At 43.5% G+C, this 21,949-nt stretch overlaps 1 protein-coding gene across 1 annotated transcript; it reads left to right on the forward strand.

The window, feature by feature from the left end:
• Positions 1-527: 527 nt before the first annotated feature.
• On the forward strand, positions 528-16,147 carry ccdc73 (coiled-coil domain containing 73; the record flags this gene model as incomplete). The annotated part of the gene is made up of 20 exons (XM_079224083.1): positions 528-572; positions 914-1,054; positions 3,301-3,372; positions 3,512-3,583; positions 3,682-3,717; positions 3,899-3,973; positions 6,011-6,049; positions 7,255-7,390; positions 8,598-8,677; positions 8,879-9,001; positions 9,110-9,169; positions 9,378-9,482; positions 10,825-10,935; positions 11,059-11,199; positions 11,714-11,915; positions 12,060-13,423; positions 13,990-14,089; positions 14,250-14,377; positions 15,674-15,741; positions 15,973-16,147. 20 exons carry the CDS (start codon positions 528-530, stop codon positions 16,145-16,147), a joined length of 3,273 nt encoding a protein of 1,090 aa, XP_079080209.1.
• Positions 16,148-21,949: the final 5,802 nt, after the last annotated feature.

The following is a 21,949-nucleotide window of genomic DNA, read 5'->3' on the forward strand; positions in this document are numbered from 1 at the left end:
ACCATGTGTGTGTGTCACTCACTTGGTTATATTGAGGGGACACAGAGACAGTCGCAGAGGACCATCCGCGGGTCAAATTGAATAACCAAGATAATTTAAAAAGCATTGACAGTGCAATTTGTCCATTCAGTGTTATTGCTCTGACCTGTATTAGTGTCAATGGGCAGGTTCATTTGAACCTAGATGGCTTATCAAGGCGTTATCTTCTCGCCGCAATGGACGTGGTGTAAAACAAAGGAAGAAAAAAACCCTAATGGTCATTTCAAAGCCATTAGGTTGGGTTGTAGTGATTGAGGAACATTACGGGGCTTTAATGTGCTCGCATATTATTTCTAATAAAATCATTTAGCAGTAAAAATTGCAGATGAGGAAGTAATTATCAGCATGCGAGTGGAATGGTAGATTGTCACTGCTTATTAAACAGCCAATTCTATTAACCTCTTTCAACTAAATGCTCTTTTTTTCTCTCCCTTGATTAACCGGCAGTAGAGGCCCAGTGGGACCTTGGCCTGCCCTGAAATAACTCGATGGATCTCAGTACTGACTCCGGGACACTCCCCACCCACACCGCTGTAAGTTACTACTTCTGACAATAGAGGACAAAGCAAAGAACAACCACGAGCTGATTTGTTTATTTAGTTTAGGATTAGATATAAACTAAAAAACATTTCATATAAATAATTACTAGGCATTTGTTACAGTTTGGTTCTCAGAAACAAAATATGACACTTGCAGAACAGTTGGCTCATTGTTCGAAACAATTTCTTATTGTATGCAGAAGGAAATTACTTTGTGCATGCACTTACAGCCTCAGCATGTAACCCATTTTTGTATCTTTTAGAATTCACGAACTGACTACTTACTAAGTATTTAGTATCGAGCTAAATTAGTAGTGTGCGTTTTTCTTTTGCAGAGAGGAGGACCTGTGATGGAGCAGGAGCTGTCTCTGTCTAACGCTCGCTGTCAAACAGAAAGTAGAGGCACCATCTTACTACAGTTACTGGAATTTAAAACCCATCTACTTGAAGCTGTTGAGGAGCTGCACATTCGGAGGGTACAGTAACATTTGCCTTCAGTGTGCAGCTTTTTAAATTGATGCAGTATTGGAAAAGAAACGGCGGTCAAAGTCTCTGATGATTGTACCTAATGTGATAACCAGCAGGTGTCTGGCTTTTTTTAATCCCTTGAAACGTTGCAGTGTATGTGTGTCTCCTATCGTCACTGCTTGTATTTCCAATGGTTGTGACCAGTTCACCAAAAACAGATTGTTCCTGTGGTTTATTTAATTAGCAAGAAAAAAACTCAGTTTAGCTATGACTGAATTAATACATTGAATCAAGTTTCTAAAGAAACAGAATCAGCAAATCACTTTGTATAGTTTAATGACTATATAGGGGCTAATTGGTACAAAATGGCTCCAACAGGAGACGCTAAAGTTGTACGTTTTCGAGCAAATGAACAGACTTTTTTTTTCACGCTGAGGAAATGTCAATTATGAAGCAAATCTTCCTGTGACATTTTATTCAACTAGTTTTCTCAAGTTCAGCTGACGTAGCTCAGTTGGTTTTACATTTACTAATTATTCACCCCCAGTTCAGTTAATGTCAGTTAACGCTTATGTCACTATGTGTTTTATTTTAAGCAATGCTGACTTCCTCTGTACCTCTGCGTCACATCACTAACTGCTGAGTAGAACTCGGACACTAACGGCTCTTTGTTTGGCTTCAGTGTGATTTCATAGAAGTAGGAGGGAGCCGGCTGCCTCTTTTGTCCATCTGGATAAGAGCCAGCTAGGTCCGATGCACATTGCATCGAGATGGGGGTCACAAAAAAGCCATTTGACCACTGACCAATAAGTAGGAAGAAAATTTGTTTATAAAAGTAACACAAAATAAATAAGAATGCTCTTCACCCTCCAGCAAGTACATTCAAGCACAACAACACATTGTAAATGTGCTTAAAGGTTAGGCCAGCAACAATGGGATGTTGGTCGTTTGTTGCCATTTAGTTTTTATTGTTATAGTCGTGTTAACTGGAACACAAGCATGAGATGGTGTATCGGGGTGATCCTCCTCAGGCGCTGTCGTTATGAAAATAGCATTTTGGCGTTCATGGGGTGGAGAGGTTAAGAAACGAGAGGATGTCATGATGGTGCCGGACATTCCTGAGCAGGTCAAATTCCAATGGGGTTTGTTTTGTTTTTCTTCTTCTTTTTCATGCAGTACAACCCGATGCTTTAGGTAGTGAGAATGTGGCTCACTGGTAGACTTAAACCTAAATGGGAAAGCACTTCATGTCGGAAAAGACGTTGTCAAAGGTGAGGGTATGTGACAGTTGGTGTGAGCTGAGAAGCTTTTTACAGTGTTCAAATAAATACTAACTCCTCAAAGTGAAATGTGAAGACACAGTTTGACTTATTACAATAACACGTACAATAGAAAACTTTAGGGCAGGCTATGTATAACTTCTTTCAACTAGACTATTAAATAATCCATCACTTTTTCATCATCACCCAGATACTTGTTTTTTCTTCTTTTTTTAATGCTCAGTAAAAAGCATCCATTCAGAACAGCAATAAAACAGTAAAGAGATAAAAAGCCATGGCAAAAATATGATGTTAACAATCATGAATTTTCACATAATACATAAGACCGTATGTTATTTGGTAAATAATATATATGTATATATATATACATATATATTAATACAACTTTCTAGTGTATTTTGAAACGTATACTTTCTTTCTCTCACACACACCAATATGGATTCCTCTGTGGAAAAATAACAGCTTTATCTCCTGTGCACTCCTTTTTTTTCCTCTCTCTTTTCTTTTTCTTTTTTTTAAAGTGCACCGCCACGCTGGTAGCATAGTTTAATTGGAACTTATAAAATAAACTCAGTGAGTTAACCAGCTCCCACGTGCACATAAAAAAGTCCCATGGATATATAGAGAGCAATTGACTTTTACCTGCCTTCTCCCGGGGAAGAGGGAGGATAGGGATGGCTTTCCACAAATATCACCTCCCCTATAATGTTCCTCTTTCTCTGCGTGCTTCTGCAAAAAGATACGGAGGGATGAACCGGTGAAACTTGCTGCAGTTTGCAGTTCTGGCTCAACTCCAACATATAAAAAAAATAAAAATTCAGTCTGTGCCATGTACCATCCGTCATTGCCACCTCTAAAGTTACTGCGATGTTGTTTCATTCAGCAGGTGTCTGTGTGTCTGATTGTGAATTACTCTTTTATTGCAATGGTTGAGTACCAGCTGTTGTGTAAACGATGCCTTTTCCGTGGTTCAGGATGCAGAGACGCGCTTTGAGGACCAGATCAGTAAACTGGTGTTGGAGAAACAGGAGCTGGAGTGGGACAAGGTACTGGGCCCCGCTGGCGTCACATCAGCGTCTTTGATATCTTTAATTTGGTACTTGGATGGGTGAATGTTCTTCTTTAACACATCATTCCTTTTTGATATCGTATACTGTGTTGATTGGGTCTTTTCCTGTGTGACAGGAGTCCCTGCAGCATCAAATTGAAACCGTGTCAAACCAGCACACAGAGTCACTCATCAATGTTAAGAAGCAGGTATGTTTTTACCGTTGGGTTGCAGTTTCTATATCTCAACAGAGACATTTAACAATGAATTAAAACCCCTCTGAACCAATTTCTTTCCTTTTCTCAAGCTTCAGGCCAAAATAGTAAACATCGAGGAGCAGAAGGTATAAAGGGCTTATTCCCCAAAACTTCAAAACATCTTATTCAATTCATGTTTTTTAGCGGAGTAGTAAATTCACTCGGCTTCGTTGTACAATCTTGGCTCTCTGAGTGGATTCCTTAGTCATGCGCTTTGGTATTCATTGCTTTTTTTTGACACTCACAATAATAATCTTAACAATTCAGGGGAAGTTCCAGGTCAGTGCTGAGTTAAAAGACAAGGAGATTAACAACCTGAAAGAAGAGCTGAAGTCGCTACAGGTACTGAGATGTGTAACACACACAGCCTTCTCTCTCTGGCTTTGTCTCTGTCTCTCTCTCTCAGCAAAGAGCCTCACACACAAACACAAACACACACACACACACACACACACACACACACACACACATACACATCAGGCCTCCCACTCGTCCCATCACTTAAAAATCGGAGAAAAAAAACAGTTCAAAGAGAGAAGTAAATAAAGGAAGCTCATGCCCAACCAGTGTCAAGGGCGTCGGGTGTTAGAGCCCAGGCCCGAGTCTTCAGGCTTGACACCCAGAGGTGATATACGGCCGTCTCCATGGTCCGCTGCACTTTAACAACCCAGCCGCGTTACAGAGACAATAGAGACTGTTTTTGATATTCTATCTGGGAGATACCGACTGTGGTGTTTTTTTTGCTAAAGCGAGGCCCAGTTGTGTGTTAATTCTTGCGACACGGTCTGGTGGGCTCCTTTTTAATTTACCACGCTATCCCATCAGCGGGCAGTTGGGAATGAAGAGATTTAATTGCAGGACCTTGACGGTCTGCTAAATTACAAATTTGAGCTCCATTGGAACAGTCTGGTTCAACTAACCTTTAATTAAATCTGAATAAATCATGACGGCAGTGTATTTTAATCTCAATAAATAAACTGGCTGGTTTTCTGGAGTAAAATATATATATCACTCTCCCCTTTTCCCTTTTTTCACAATCCAGGAACAGCACTCAGGACTAGCCTATCTATTACTGTTATTTAACATTTTAAACTGTATCTAATACCTTTCTTGTACATACTACCACCTTCTTTACATATAAAAAAAATATTAAAAAAAAAATATATATATATAAAAACACTATACATACGGTGGTATGTATAGTGTTTTTATATTTTTTTCTCTTTCTTATTATATTGTGTTTTTATTTCCTAAACTGTTGACTCAGAGTGCCCTGCCAAATAATTCCAATGTGTCTGGACTGTTGGTCTATGCACAAATGGCAAATCAAAAACCTTGAACCTTGAACCTTGATATTATGTACTGTATATAAATATATAATTCAGTTTTTATTAGTCTCAAAATGAAGCAAATACTAGGGTCAAACTGCCTTCAACTGCACTGATAAAAGGCAAATGTTATCTTTTGATTTTTCATATTTCCCTATTTATTTTGGAAGGTCATCATTTAGTAAAGTACTTGGTTGTCTTTGAAGTCAGGCTGGCCCAAGTAGACCGTGCTTCTCAATCTGACCCCTTTTTAAGACATTAAACTAAAAGTATTTGCCAACCTACAACACTGGCTGCGTGTGCATATAATGAAAGAACAATTCGCCTTTTGTGTTGCTTTATGCCATTAATCATAAGAAGAGGTCATTACATATTTCATAAAAAAGGTCTGAGTATTTTTTCCTCCTTAACCTATGAATCAACTTGCAGCCCTTTAAAAGTTATCTGGTGACCCTGCTGGGGTCTGGATCCCCAGCATGAGAACCCCACTGACACTTGATAATGAAGTGCTGGTTGTCTGATAAATGATCCCCAAAGTCTGATAACATCCTGGGAAGCCGATCATGTCAACATTTCAGTGTAAACTTTGAGGAAGAGTTCTTACAGGGAGACATTTTTTTATTTTGTTTATATCGTTGATGGAAATTGTATCTGTAACAATTTTAGTTTAATTGTTTGAGTCGTTTGATAAAGAAAACTGCCACATTTGATCTGTTTCAAGCTTCTTCAATGTGAAGATGACATTTGAAGATGTCACCTTATTCGCTTGGAGACATTTATCACTGTTTAATAAACTAAATGATTCATCGGATAATACAAATAAGATTAACAGATTAATCCATAGTGAGCAAAATCACTAGTTGCAGCCGTAGATCAATACCGAGGGAGCACATTTTTAAATGCATACAATATTTGTATCAGAGTAATGTCTGTTTTTGACCTTGTGGTTTATTGAGTTGATGATGTTTTTGATGAAAACCTCAAACGCTCGACTCATCCCAGTGGAAAGCTTTTTAATCTTGTTTGATTTTAATTTGCTGCTGTTTCACAGTTACTGAAGTACAACCTGGAGAAGAGATCGAGTGAGCTGGTGAGGAAGGATTTTGTACTTTCTACAAACTGTTGACAGAGGATCGGTGGGAGTGAGAAAAATTAAGAGGAGGGCGAGGGGACGGCGCTAAGGAGGCGGTTTGGAGGGAAGAGCTCATCAGGAGTAACGGATAGGGAGTATGCGACACTTTGAACTGCCAGCACAGCACAGAAAATATCTCTATTAAAATGTTTTATAACCGGGCCTCGCTCGGTTTAACCCTCTTCACATAACGGTGGCTCCGCAGAGCGAGAGGGGAGGCGAAGTGAGCTGGTGTGTCGGCGGGAGGGAGGGAGTGGGGGAAAGGAGGAAAGGAGAGTGAGGCCCAAAAGAATCTGCTCAGCTTGATACAGACAATCAAACTAGAATGGCAGTTTGAAGAGCAATAAAGCGCTCTGAGGCATGCGCTGAGTTGATTCTTTTATCCCACAGAAAGAGACGGCACTATCCGTGTTGGACCGCCATCCTCTCAATCACCTGACATCGGTTTGCCCGCCTTTAAACCCGAGCATGCTTTCTTTTTGTAAAGAAAAAGTTTGACATTTTGGGAAGTGGATTTTTAAATTTTTTTTTGCTGGGATGCGAACGAGAAGATCGATACTACTCAGATGTCTGTGTGCGGACCTCGAGCTAGCAGCCAATTAGCTTAGCTTGACAGCTTGAAAGTAGGGGGAAACAGCTAGCCTGACTGTTTTTAAAGTTAAAACACATCAGCCTACCACAACCTCTCATTTCCATGTTATATAATGTTTGTTTCACTTGTATAAAAAACAACATTTGGGTTTTTACAGGGGGCTACATGCGAGACAATTTCTCGGTGGTGACTTCCTGGACTTGACCTCACAAACCGAGCAAGGCTCGCTGTTTCCTTTTTGCTTGTAGTCTTCATGCCAGGCTAAGCTAACCAGCTGCTGGCGGTCAATTTAAAGCTTCAAGACAGACAGTCGTATTAGTCTCACCATCAAACTCCCAGCAAGGAAGCTTACTTTCCCATATGTTAAACTATCGCTGTAAGAAAAGAAACCTTTGAAACCTTTCTTCCTCATTCCTCTTTGTAGTCCTCAATCGATTCATTCTTGCAACATTTCCGTGATAGGAACTTATCGCTGTAGTGTTTTGCACTGTGTGAGCATTTTCTTGTTTTTCTTAGTTTTAGAAGAAGGCGCTCATTTCTTTGTCTGTTTTTAACTTCACCCTCTCCACAGGAACAGAAGTTAGCCTTGCAGAGCCGGTCAAAGGACAGCCACTTGAACCAGTTGGGGGAGGTTGATAAACGTTTCAGTGCTCTTTCCAGACAGTGTGCGATGGTCAAGCAGGCCCACGAGAAACTAGAGCACAACGGTATTTAATGGATGTACAGATGGATGAGTATATACAGTCTATGATGTACGCTAAGATTTATAGATGCTCTCCCTTTGGTGATAGCTGCAGTTTTATAGGTTAATAGAGGCCATATTTGGCTCAGAGAACAGCCTGAATTCTTTAGGGTATAAATGTAACAAGGTGCTGGAAACGACTCGCAGAGATCTCTATCCACGCTCACTTGACAGAGTAACGTGAATTCTTAACGGCACATTGATTCCTACAAATATCCAGTTTCACTTCATCCCCAAGATATCATTTTAGGGTCGAGATCCGGGTAACGAGCAACGGTCACGTTCCTTTTTAACTGCTCCTCCAGGATTTCTTATAAAGAGCAAACCGTGGCTATGAGGAGATCTCCCTGGTCAACAGCAAGCACCGTTAATACCAGCAGCCGGTTCTGGTGACATGCTGTTGACAGCCAATATGCATCCTGCCGTTAAACTACAGGCGGCTGACCGTAGAGCAACCAGACAGGATTTTCTGCCGCTGTCGCCCAGCGTTCAATGAGCTGTGTGTTCTAAGATGACCTGTTGCCCAATATCATGTCGTTTTGGGCCTGTTTTTTGGTCCCCATTAAAGGTGAGCTCTGTCATGTGGTCCGGTAAAAGGAGTAAACAAAACTCTGCATTAAAAGTATGTGTGAGCCACCGTTTAGAGCAGTGTCATGTTTACTTCACAAGGGAGACGGCTTTAAGACGGTAGGGTTTCACAGTGCATATGTCTTGTCATGAATGTTGACCATAGTAGATGGTCCCACAGTAACGTATACGGCGCTGAATACAGTGTTGGGGTGACATTAGCGTGCTATTGTTGTCAGGACGAATGTGAATATGAAACATATGACCAATGCAATCTCAAATTGAAGCCGACTACATTGTCACCGCTACATAACTCATTTAAAAACACACTTATCCCTAATCGTCTATTTCCACATCTAATTCGCTATCTTTGTTTGCTCATGGGGTTGATTCAGTTATACAGCTGGCTCATTTAATGTAAAAAAGACATGTGTCATGTGTCATTCATCATTTACCTCTCAGGGACACGGAACAACCAGAGTGGAGAAGATGAAAGTTACTGTTGCTTATAAGCATCGCTTCCTCTCTTCCCCCGTGCCCCTCATTAACAGTAATGTACGACGCCATCATATGTGATGGCGTCTCACCGTGCATAATTCTTACAGTTGACGAGGCCGTGAAAATCCAAAAGAAGCTGACTACTGCCAATGAAAAACAAGAAGCCACCATTGTGTCACTAAAGAAGGTATGTGAGAGAAGTGCGTCGTCACGCTGTGTTTAATGTCGCTGACTGTGGATCAGATAAAGGGCTCTTGAAGTTTGTAATACTGTATCACAGCCAATGCATATCCATGGTTGCTTCAGAAATCCTATTTCTGATATAATATTGTAAGGATTTAAACATAAGTAATGAACTGATTATAATTTGTATTTGGTGCTTTCTCAGGAGTTGGAGGAGGTCAGTCACAAGCTGATCAAGGCCAAGATGTCCTCAGTTGGACACGAGGAGGCCCACAGTGCGACAGGCAGAGAGCAGCACTGTCAGCAGCTGCACCGGAAACTGAGCATGGTAAAGAACAATCAGTAGGATGATAATAATAATAGATCATCTCTGTCACATTATAAAATATAACTCTTATCATGCTTCTTTTTTCATACATTTCTTTTGCTTGTTTAGGAAACTGAAATGAACAAAAAACTTGGGGAGGAAAATGTGTCAGTGAGGGCAGAAAAGCAGGTTAGAAAATAAGGATGAAAATCATATGTGACCACGGCCGTGAACTTGTTGATGCTCTGCTGTTCAGAATAATACCAAAACAGTGTCTTTCCTTCCACCGGAAGAAATTGTGTGAGTTCTTAATGATTTCGAGGGGCAATAGCAGTGCGACGCTGAACGACTTCATTGTGGATGCCTGTATTTTGCACGCGTACGTGTGTTTGCACAGGAGGTCATGAGGTCTCTGCAGCACACGCAGCAGCTTTTGTTGAGTCAGACGCAGACAGTGAGCAGAGTTGAGCTGGAGCTGCAGACCCAGAGAGAGCAGTACCAGGTCAGAGACGCGTATTCTTTGCCGGTTTATGGGCATAACTGTTAGAAAATGTGTGAACCTACATCAGCACAGATTTCGCCTCATTCATTACAACACACTAAATTACCTTATTTTTAATACCTTTTTTCTCTTTCCCGCCTGAGCCCACATGTATACCACGTTGTCTTGTCCCACGGCAGATCATTTATTGATGTTAGTCTAGATATCGTTTCAGTTAATTTATTGTTATTATTTTAGCCGAAAAAGAGCTGGAAAGCAGATGATAAACAATAAAAGAATAGGAACACAGCTTACAGTGGAACTCTTCCTAAATCATGAAAAGTCACCTTATTTACTGTCGGAAGTCATTTTATTAAAAGCAAAGCAAAATTGAAGTTTGACATGCACAAGTAGACAAGTAGACACAATTGGCTACATTGTTCGGGATCTAATAAAGGTGAGAAAGGGAAGGAATTCATCTCAAGGACACAAAGAGCTGTATGAATAAATCAAATTCTACTGTCACGTGTAACAGAAAACATAGAATGAAAATTGCTCCTTTTCGGTCATCTGGAGACACATGGATTTATCTTTTAGGACAGATGAAGCTGAAAAACATCACATTGTGTAAATATCCAGATTGAAACTGGTTATGATTTCAGTTATAATTTAAGGGCTACATAAATGTGTCTCTGTGAAATGGGAATAAATCAATTGTCAGCTAAGAAGACCAAGTACTAAAAAAAAAAAACAGCTTGGGAAAATATGCAAAACTCACTTTTGTTGTTCTTTCTGTCTGCCCTCTTGTTGTTGTTGTTTTTTTTCTTGGATGTACATATCCATCCATCGTATGCTTAAACAGATGGATGCAAATGTATTAAAAAAAAAAGATGTGACAGCATATTTCTCCAGGTGAAACCCTACAACCACCTATTGGCCCCACACGGGCCAGGAGCCCATTTAAATGATTATGGAGTGAATTTATACAAGGACCGAAATGAATAACGGCCGTCACTTCTTCTCATAAATGTGATGAATGTGGTGTTGTACATCACAACATATACATTAGTGAATATGATCCCCTCCACAACTGTTGGTGTGTTTATTCTCCATTTACAGCTTTACAGTTTATTATTATTTGCCTCTGTACCCCCTTTTCAATTTTTTTTTAATTCACCAATTTCTTCATTTATTAAAATCATTATTAAAATGACACAAGCCAACTGATTTGTATTGGTGAGAAGTGCTGTCTCCCCCTCTCCCCCTCTCCCCGCTCTGTTTAAGACCCTCTGTTCACGTTAAATAAACACATAAAAATTTAGTATTGCATTAAAAATCCCATGGGTGATTAATTTTACTGCAGGCCCTTAAGCAGGGACAGAGGGTGATGAGAGAGCGGAGCAAGGCGGCGGAAGACGAGGTGGCCCGGCTGATGGAGAGCGCCGCCGCTTCCAAGCACAGCTGGGACAAAGAGGTGGAAGAGAAACTGTAGTGTGAGAGAAGGCAGTGCGGTGGTTGACATTTTAATACAGCAGAAGCAAAAAGGGCCATCATGTCTGTTTTTTTTTTTATTTGTCTCTACGCTTGTTTTAAACAGAAGTCGATGCTTCTGGGTTCCATCAAGGGCGAACGGCAGGACCTTCGAGCAGAGAAAGAAGCTCACGAGGAGCTTCGTCGGGAACACACAGAGCTGTCCTTGCAGGCCAAAGTGCAGGCTCAGCATATATATGAACTGGAGGTAGCAAGAGACACACACACACACACAGTGGCCTAAGTGTACCCAAAACACACAGGAGCCAGTAATGTTTCCACAAACAGACTCATTCATACAGAGGCAAATCTATTTCAGAATTTATTTTTTCCTGGCTAAAACTAATTGGTGACTCAATTGTGACCTACTGGACATTGACTTATTTATTTATATGAATAAAAATGTAAACATTCAGCAGACATAGGTCCCATCTGCCTTCCTTTGACAGTTGAACGTTGGACTCGTTAGAAAAGCCTCATATGAGATCAAATGTGTGAATAAAAGCAATTGTATCTGAACAAAGTGGCATCCAACATGCGTGGTTAATAGCAGAAACACTCGACCAGCAGAACAACATTGATAACGGCTCAGTAAAGAGCTTCCTAAAACCAGCTCAGCCCAGTGCTAGTCACCATCCATGTACCGCACGGCTGCTGGTGTTGTGGTGAAAAGAAAAAGGTGAAATGAAAGCATGCGACATTCTATATTTCTCTCCACACAGATGAGAGACGGCGGTCAGAGCCCCAGTGTTCCCACAGAGGACATCAGAGGAGAGGGAACTCTTAATGAACCCATCTACAGCTCGGCGTGGCCTCTGAGCTTTGGCAGTCTGCAGCACTTGGCCTCCGCTCAGACCAGCAGCCCAGACGGTCTGGAGGACACGGGGGTTGTGACTGAGCGAGATGCCACTGGAGCAACTGGAGGTCAGCCAGCTAAATATAAACATACAGTACATAAACGTATGTTGTGGCTTGTTCTCTGCTAAGGATTCAACACAGAATTGTTCTCCGACATTGACAGACTTCAATATATATTTTTATGACCTTTCTTTCTTTCTTTCTCAACAGTATTAAGCCATGGCCACATGTGTGTCGAGGGATCTGTCGACGTACTGAGCAAAGAACAGAGTAATAAAGGTAATGAAGGAATGAGTGAGAGGGACGACGCAGAACAAGTAAACTACAACACCGACGAGGAGGAAAGACAGGAGGGGCAGCAACAGAATGGCGAGGTAGAAGATGTGAAGGAAGGAGGAGGTGCTGCAGAGAAGAGAGGAACGCCCGGGCCCCAAACAACAGATAGAGCGGCCAGACGAGAGGGTAGCTCCGGGTCAACGGAGGAAGCAGAAACAGAAGATAGAGCCAAAGGTGAAGGGACGTGCGAAGCGGAGGAGCGGGGAAAGACGGGGCTGTGGGCCACAGAAACCCAGATAGCGGCCCAGACGACCACTGACACGACGGCCGGGAAGAGCGACACACAGCCGGTCGTTGACCTCATGGACGCTGAGCCTCCGCTGGCCGCCTGCGAGACTTCAGACCGCTCACAAAGTCTGCTTCAGAACGTCGGTGAGGAGGATGCCGCCTCCAGCCGCGTGAACGAAGGCTACGAGACGCCGTCTGTTCTGTGCCGTGCCCATGAGCACCGAGGTGTCGATGACGAGCCGAACTGTGTCGTTCAAGAGGCGCAAAGCCTCTGTCATGATGCGGTCCAAACCTTAGCGGAGTCGGTTACTCCAAGTCCCATTCATCACCTTCTAGAGGAAACCACGGAAGAGAAACCGTCCAAGAAATCCGCAGCCAATATGTCTACTGAACTTTCTGGACCTCCGGATCAGTCGGGCGTCTGTAGCTCACAGATCAGTACCGCACCATCAGCTGCTCAGTCGGATGGTGTTAGCATCCAAGAGTTGGCAAGAGCGCAGACTCGACCTGGTGATCCTTCGGACATCCCCAGCGACGTGAGTCCGGAAATCTCCCGGCAGAGTGGACAGCTGAAGTGTCTGGTAGCTGATGACGACGCGTACAGGGAGAGGAGAGGGCAGTCAAACCGGAAACCTGCGGACGAATGTCCTCTGAAGGATGCCAGTGCCGACATCACTGGGGATGCTGCGGGTCTCGAGACCGGCAGCAGTCGGGAAGAGGCGGCGGGAGACAAAATAGACGGCGCAGGAGAAGCGAAGATGACTAAGAGCGATGCGGCTTCGAAGCCGCACGTCCATCCGTCTCACAAGAGTGATGCGACACTAGAGATTGGCGGCACAAAATGCTGTGAGCGGTCTCCAGCGGAAGAAATGCTGCATGATGATGCAAACAAGTTGCCTCTGCCCGACAATAAGCCGTACAGGTCGTCGTTTGACTGGGGCGCCACTCAGGGAAGAGTGGGAAGCTCCGGGGATGAGTCCGATGTCTCCGTCCCACATCAGTTTGTTCAGGTAACACGGTTCAAACATGCATAGCATTTAATGGCATTCAAGAGAACCATAAAGGGACAGTTTGCCTCAAAATAAAGAAGAAAAAGATTCTCTCAGCTGGAGTGCTATATATCAATCTAGATTGTTTTTGTGAGAGTTGAGACTCCTTTATATTGGTGAGAAGGCCGACATAGGCCGTAACACTTGGCAACTCGCACCAATACAGTCTATATTGACAAATAGCACTACAAGTAAGAGGAACATATGTGTTTTTAATTTGGGGGTGAACTGTTGCTGCTTTTCACAGCTTTATCATTATGTCTTCCAAACAAACTATTGGGATGTTTTATTTGCGAACATCCATTACTTTGACCTATTTGTGCAGTTTGCATCCACATTTTCAGTTGAAGGGAAACTCATCCGATGGTCTTATCGCTCATTGTGCTTGTCCTACTGGACTAGATTATCGTCCCAGTAGATATGTTAAAGCACAAACAAATGACTGGATATAATGATTTGTATTGTATACAGTAAATGATACAGTAAAGGTTGTTTTGGTCTCTATAACACATTGGTGTTTTTTTCAGGGATCCCATGCGTCTGAGCAGAACACCAGCGGTCCCGGTGGACTCCTCAGACATCCTCCCGGCACAACACCCATGTTCCTCAAGAGCCCGCGCAGCAAAGGTGACGGTTGCATTTCTACCATCCGTTCCATTTTTCATTTTTAAATGGCGTTGTGCCGTCGTGGAACACAGTCGTATGCAGTATTACACCTCTCACACAGTGAACTCAATGTACGTCGGTTCTTCACTCATCCCTCACCCTCTCGCCTCATCCCTCCCAGTCCCCTTGGTGGTTACCAGGGCGTCGGATCTGCTGAACGCCTCCAGTGTCTCCGGGGCCGCCGATTCCACGCCGCCACGCCGGCAGGGAGGGCGAGACGCTCTGGGGGAGACGGCAGCGGCAGACACGGTGAGTCACGGAAGCTTGTTCGAAGCACGGCCACCTACGTGGAGCGATCTTTAGCTTGAAGCGGACCTCAATGGTACAGGTGACCGCGGTAACGCAGCACTGAGGACGGATCTCTGAATACGATCTGAATTAGCAGCTTTGTAGAACAATTCATTTTAAGTGTTGAAGCCCGTGTCCAAGTCCCATTTCATCAAAGCAACATTGTTTTGACGCTGACCAGCAGGAAATGGCCCCCAGCGTGACCTTCACATGTGCACCAGCCTCACAGGAAGTGTACAGTGACCCCTATAAAATATCTTCTCTATCAAATAAATTGGTTTGAGGTCATTGCTGTTCCACCAATTTCTCAGCTCCATCATTTCATAAACCGTGACCCCCGGGGAAATTTGTGCTCAGGCCTAACGAATACGTCTGTTACATCAACCTGACATGTCCTCGTAAGAACTACACATTGTAATGCTCTTTTCTTTTTGTCGCTTTTTTTCCCTCAACATTCTTGCGGTCCAAAAGGCTCAGAATGTGAGAGCGAGCACATCGAGGCCGAGGCCAACGCATTCAGCAGACTGTGCGGAATATCGGAGAAAGATTTTTCTTTTTTAAGACGAGTAAAACTTTGACAAATGTTGCGTCGGGTGTTGAGTGAAAGCACGTAGCCGATGTGCGCCGCGCTCGCAGACAGCCAGACAGACAGAGAACGAATGACCTGTGATAGAAAGTCGACCTAATGGCGCTTGGGTGCCCCTCCTCTCTCACTTACTCAGTCTTTATCCGTCCTCTCTCTCTCTTTCTCTCTCTCTCTCTCTCACTTCATCATCCGTCTCTCACTCACTCGCTTGCCGTTTTTTTGTGTGTGTTTTTTTTTACTCTCACACACTCTCACTCTCTCTTTTGTCACCACCACCGCAAACTGCCACTCGGCGCTTTATAAGATCCAGGTGCCGGCAATTGAGGGAGATAGAGCGCACAGTGCCTCGAGTATGAGGGGAAAAAACTGCTCTGATAGTGTAACAAATTGTAGTGAGGGCCAAAGCCTTTATTTTCTGCAGACTCTGAATACTGGGAACGTCACACAGAGTTCAGTCTGCGCCTGGCTACTTTCTCAGGGGCCGGATACTGTTACATATCAGTTGCCACTGGTTATTGTCTGCCCCGAGTTTGTTTATCGGTCAACGTTCCTTTTACTCCGAAGCGTTAGCTCCGTCAGGAGGAACCGAGGTTTGGGAACGGGACGGATCTTTCCAGGCTAAATAGAAGTTCACGGGAGATGTTTTGAGCTTTGGTGTCATTTTTGCACAGGAGAGCGGAGCGTCCCCGTCCATCTCGACTTCTCCGGTCAGCAGGCTGCTGTGGCAAAGCGCCCCAGGGTGAGTCCATTTACCCAGGTATAGATGCTCTACTATAGGAGGGTGAACCTCCTTAAAGCTCAAATTCATAACTGCACATGACCGGGAAGACGTTCCTCCAAATGATGTTGGAGCTACGACCGAGGTTGCAGGTCATCATGCAACTCACCTGTGTTTTTGCACATAACATTTTACAAAGCAGTCGAGTCAAGCTGACTAGCTGACACAATGTGTTTCCCCTCCTTACACCAGGTGTAGCAGAGCTCCTCCCTCAGCTGCAGGTAGTTCAGAGTCCAACTGGGAGCCCTTTTGCTCCCAGGAGAGGGAGGACCAACAGTCCTCATTCAGGGCCCAGATCTCCAAAATCGAGAACTTCCTCAACATAGAGAGGCTCCGTCTGGGCAAAAGACGAAGAACGGACAACTAAACCAACACAGCGCTCCGTTCTGTAGAAGGGTTCCACTGGTTCCACTGTAACTGGTTTCATTTGCATTCTGTGGCACTCGTGTGTTCTAGAGATAAGAACCTTAGCTGTGAAAGAAATATACAAGGGGGCCCAGTTTGTGGCTCAAATAATTTCCTGTTCACATTAATGTTATGAACAAATTTCTACTTTTAATTTGACCAGAAAACAGGTTTGTTTGTTTCTATTTTTGTTGCTAAAGATTTTATTTTAACATGCAGTTATGTGTAAGTCTAAATATGAAGCCATGTTGAAAGGTATGCATTGTCACATTCAACACGAATAAAATATTCGGCTTACATTTTGTCATTTGAGTTTTCCAAATATTTGACATAAGTAGAGCAGTGTGTAATCGCTTAGCAGTGATTTTTGTTCTCACCCTGACGTGTCGCTCTCTCCTCGAGTAACGTTCTGAAGAACCAGTGAAGCATGAATGAAACTAAACGGCGAAAGGCCAAGCACTGCTGTCGGCTACAAAAAGGCCTGTAACTGTTAACATGCCAATTAACATTAATTAGCGTCATGACCAATCAGGGGCGCATGTCTCAGAGGAGCTCTAATTGTGGAGGCACCTTTTGGTTGACACCATGTTGTGTCTGCTGCCGCTGTTGTTGTGCGAATTACAACTTCGGAAACACCTGGTCGGAATCCTTTAACGCCTATTAACATGAATAAACAGATAACAATCAGCCGCCTCCCAACTCTAATTAACAAATCAATTAGCAAAAACGCCGTCTAATTAACAGACGACTAACGAGCCTCTCGTTAACTTTATGTTCCCTCTGAGGATGACGGAGAGAGAGCACATGAGGCCCCGTGTGAGCATGGAGCAGCTGACCACGATGAGTTTGAGTGCTACATGTGGGCTGTACGTTCAGAGCTTTAATACAGCAGTGAAGAACTATCTGTTAAGTAAAGATACGAGTCCCTGAGTCGAGGATGAAGCCACTCTTCCTTTACCGTGTGTGTGTGTGTGTGCTTTGTTTAAAGGCCGGGCCGGCTCGCTTACCGCTGATGACGCTGTGCCAACTGCCTGCTCCGCCGTCGCCATGTTGAGGGATGTGTGGAGGCAAAATAAATGCTCTAAATTTCAAATTTAGCACCTTATAACCGCTGGTATTGCAATAGCTTTTCATTATTTTATCAGAAATTACATTTTGTAATCTTTTTATTTTTATTGTGATTTCTTTAAGGTCCTATAACTATATATTAATCACAACTTTGAGAGCTGTATTAATGTGTCAGCGGACTACGCAGAGGGGTGTAGTGTTTGACCTCTATTCAAGAATATATCCCACAAGTAAATGTGATAAACGTGGGTTGAGGTGTTGGAAAGGGGCTAAATAGCACAGTTGGTTTTTGGCTCTGCCTGTTGGGGTTTCCATCAAATGTTGATGTGATTAGCAAACTGTGAAAAGTATGAAAGTCAATAGAAATATGACCACTTTATGTTTTTCAGAAGCCAGATTATCTAAATCCAAAGCTGTTAACTCGACAACATCTCGCCGACATTCCGCTCACGTTCTCAAATGAACACGTTTTTTTGGGGGCCACGGTGGCACAAGGTCTCCTTCTTGGTCCATCTTACTACACTTACTGATAATGAATACGCCTGAATGTTAATGCGCTCATAAAGAAAGAAATCCGGCATCGTTTGAGTGGCTCTGCCCACCGCCGCTGACCCTTATCCTTATTGGGAGGAAGGGAGGAGAGATGGGGGGGGAGGGGAGGAGTGGAATATAAAAGGAGTTCATTTTAATACTCTCGAGCACACACAAAAAGACGTTCGCTTTCTCTCTCACATACAGTTTCTGTCTCTCTTACACACACACACACACACACACACACACACAGCCTGGGTTATGAAGTGTTGGCGCTTTGAAACAGTCAATTACCCTGCGGCTAGGGAGGATACCTGCTGTTAATTACTGCTCAGTTGTTTTATACGGAGAGTAAATAAAGAGACCGCTGACATTCACATTCCATCAACGTGTCCCCCAAGTGTGTGTGTGTGTGTGTGTGTGTGCGTGTGCGTGCGTGTGTGTTATTTCATGTAAAAATAACCCCCTTCGAAGGTGGGCACCATGGGAGAAAAGAAAAAAAAAACTTTTGACACACAGGACATGTATCAGAGAAATTATGTGTCTATCACCTGCTGTATTTCTGCAAATATGTATCTTTTATTTGTACATAGTGACCATATGGTATTTGTCCCACTTTATTTCATGTATGTTTTAACCCTTGCATCGATAAAACACGCAAATGGCGAGACAGTACAATGCATGCAGCTAAAATACAGAGGCCTATACAGAGAGCAGTCACAAGTTTGAATTCAAGCCTGATTTACGGCCCCATTTTATTGAAATCCTGTACATGAGAAGGGAGGAAAAGCAATATATTTGCCAATCCTCCGGCTAAATGGGTCTCGCCACTAAACATTGCGGAACATCCCGGGGTTACGGGGGCCATGCTTTGTCATATTATACCTCTTTGCCTCAAAAGCCATCACAGTAAATCTGGCCCCGGGAAGTCGTATTAAACGGCGCAGTGGATGTCTTCCGAGACGGAGGCTGAGTGCAATCCTGGCACTCTGAGTGTACTCTGCAGTCTCAAAGTGAAGAAGCGCAGCTGCTGCTTTGGCCCTGTAAAAATACTTAAATGAGCAGATTATTATGGGGAGAGAGAGAGAGAGCGGATTCTGCTCCTCTTACCTTTCGCTGTTTTCTGTTTTCCCTCTCTAGAAACCGTCCTGACGTGTATTAATTCAGCGCGTATAATGCATTTAAATTGAAGAGACATTTCCTGTTTTGAGCCAGACATCATAGATGGGTATATTTAACTTTCTAGCTGTGAAAACACCTCTTCTTATTGGTTCCTAAATAATCTCAAAGGACCATGCCACTGTTTGTGCATTATAACTGCAAATGATGGTTACGTGTGCATATCATGTGTTTTGCTGCTGTTCTGGGATATCGTTAATTTTCATTTATTTCTGTCTGAAATTAAAATCAAGTAGACTTTTGAAACTTGCTTGCTTTGTTTACCCGCTGCAGTTCTGTATTTGGTCTGCGCTCAATGTCCATGTCTCAGACAGCATTCGTACCTAAACAACAATAATAATGCGCCGTAATTCGTAGATATCCCACAAAATTATTTTGTACGTGATTAATGTGATCAGAATGAGGCAGAATTCAGAGGGAGGTGTAGTTATGTCGCTTCAAACGAAGTAAGTATTTCATGATCTTTTCCGAAACCTAATGAAGTAGTTTTGTTGCCTTAACCTTACCGAGCATATTTTGAAAATACTGTATGCGTGTGAACGAGTGAAAATGACAAAAATTAATGCAGACACTGAGATGGATTACACAACTCAAGCAAATGTCAAGACTCTTGAGCGGGGAACCAGTGACTGCTGTGCGCGCTGCAAAAAGGTACATTTTTAAAACACAGCTGCATGGTTTACATGTACGGCCCTTTAAAGTTTAAAATGTTCAGCAGTAGTAAGTGTTGTAAGTGTCCAGAATACAGACGGAGCTTTACATCTTTTCATTTCCCGCCACGCGTTCTTTGGCGCCATTCAAACTAATGTAGCTGAACTATACAATAACGATGATCAATCATTCTGTGGAAGCATCCTTGTTTTTCTTTGCCCTTCCTATGGGGGGAGGCAAAGGTACTCGTCGGTTGTGTTGCCCAGACGGGCGCGTAACCGGCTGTACACCTTTTTGAATGTTATTTATATATATTCTGCCGCCATCGCAGGCTAATGAGTGACAGACGCAATGTTCCCTTTTCGCATGTTTTTATACAAGTAAACGTAAAAACCAAGAGGGCACCGGGGCTAAACGCAGACTTGAAGGACTCGAAAGTAAAAGCCTTGAGGGGAACCTGTACGGTGGCCCTTGTTTTAACGTTAGCATAGCATAGCTCTCTCTCAGCCCGACAGCTAATTAGCTAGCTGGCCCTACCACATCTACCGGCATCAAAACAGTCCCTAAAGCCCGCCTCTTGCTTGATTTTTTTGGCTGCCTGGGCCGTGTGTGACATTGCCAGGAATCTCGGTGTCAGCTCTCCCTGACTGCCAACATCACCGCAACAACACGTTCCTGTAGGTTCATGCTGTACAACATCAGGAGAATACGTCCCCTTCTCACCCAGAAGGCGGCACAGGTTCTCGTCCGGGCTCTGATCATCTCGCGCCTTGACTACTGTAACTCCCTCCTGGCAGGTCTACCTGCTAGTGCCATCCGACCTCTGCAGCTCATCCAGAATGCAGCAGCTCGACTGATCTTTAACCTCCCGAAATTCCCCCACACTACTCCGCTCCTCCGCGACCTTCACTGGTTACCGGTGGTCATCCGCATCCGCTTCAAAACATTGGTACTTGCGTACCGTGCTACGAACAGATCGGGTCCAGTCTACATCCAGGACATGGTAGCACCGTATACCCCGGCTCGTTCGCTCCGCTCGGCTTGTAGCTCCGTCACTGCGTGCTAAACACTCAACAAAGTCACGACTGTTTGCTGTCCTGGCTCCTCAATGGTGGAATGAGCTCCCCATTGACATCAGGACAGCAGAAAGTCTCTACATTTTCCGTCGCAAACTAAAAACACTTCTTTTTCGACTACACCTTGAATAAGGAAGATGGCGCCGTAGCACTTTAGTAGCACTTAAATGGCACTTACTGATAGCACTTTGTGGTTTAACTTTGTTGAAGAAACTGTACTTTCTTGATTCTTGTTGTTCTGAGTTTGTACTCGTGGTTGAATTGCACTTATTGTCGCTTTGGATAAAAGCGTCAGCTAAATGAAATGTAATGTAATTGAAGAGCGGCGCGACTGGTGCTGAAATCTGAGGAAACTTACTTTTTTTTGCTTCTAAAAACCACGAGCAAATCGGTGTGCCAAATCATAGGAAATGATTGGTTTTGTGGGCCCTAAGGTACGATTACAAAGTACAAAAGTTATGTGTACTATGTGTACTACTCCGACACTAGAGTCCATACACAGTAAACCACTTAACTCCCCGTTGAACACATTGGTAGAATGAAAAGAAAAGATAACATCTCAACTAAAAACTAAACCGTTTTTTTACTTTTTTCTTTTATATATATACAAACATAGCTATTTTCAGGTTTGAAATATAGTGGTGCCGTTCGTCTTCCGCTGTCTCTATCTGCTCATTTTTACTGCGGTGAAACCTCACGACGCGGATAAATAACAGGTTTCACCTTTTCTTAGCGGGGCTCAGCATGACTGACTGCGCTGCAACAGTCTCTCTGAGAGTGTGTCCTCAGCTGTGAATCACTTGTGTATGACACACACACACACACACACACACTCCCTGTGCGTTAGTCTTTCACCCGCGAGGAGAGCGCAGAGCAGAGTAGATAATCCCTGAAAACGTCGCCCCACTGTCAAAGGTCAGCAGAGTTGAAAGGTCCCCCCCCCCCACATCATTTATAGGCTCTTAAATAAGCCCAGGCCTCGTGCTCCTGCCAACTCTTCCCTTTTTCACGCAGTTATCGGACTCGGCACGTTATGAATTATCATGTCTGAGGAAGCGGGGAAAGAGAAAGGGAGCATTGTGGGAAGAACAGACGACGTAAGAGGGAGACGGAAAGAAAACAAACACAGCAAAAGAAGGAGACAAAGACGGACTGCGGTCCTGTCTGTCTGCGGCTCGTTGGCATTTTATGGCATCAATACTTTACCGTTTTACCATCATCATTTCCCACCCTCCCGTTCTGGGCCTGCACACTGCTGC

Source organism: Taurulus bubalis (genome assembly GCF_910589615.1).
Source record: "Taurulus bubalis genome assembly, chromosome: 9".
In the NCBI taxonomy this organism is placed as follows: domain Eukaryota; kingdom Metazoa; phylum Chordata; class Actinopteri; order Perciformes; family Cottidae; genus Taurulus; species Taurulus bubalis.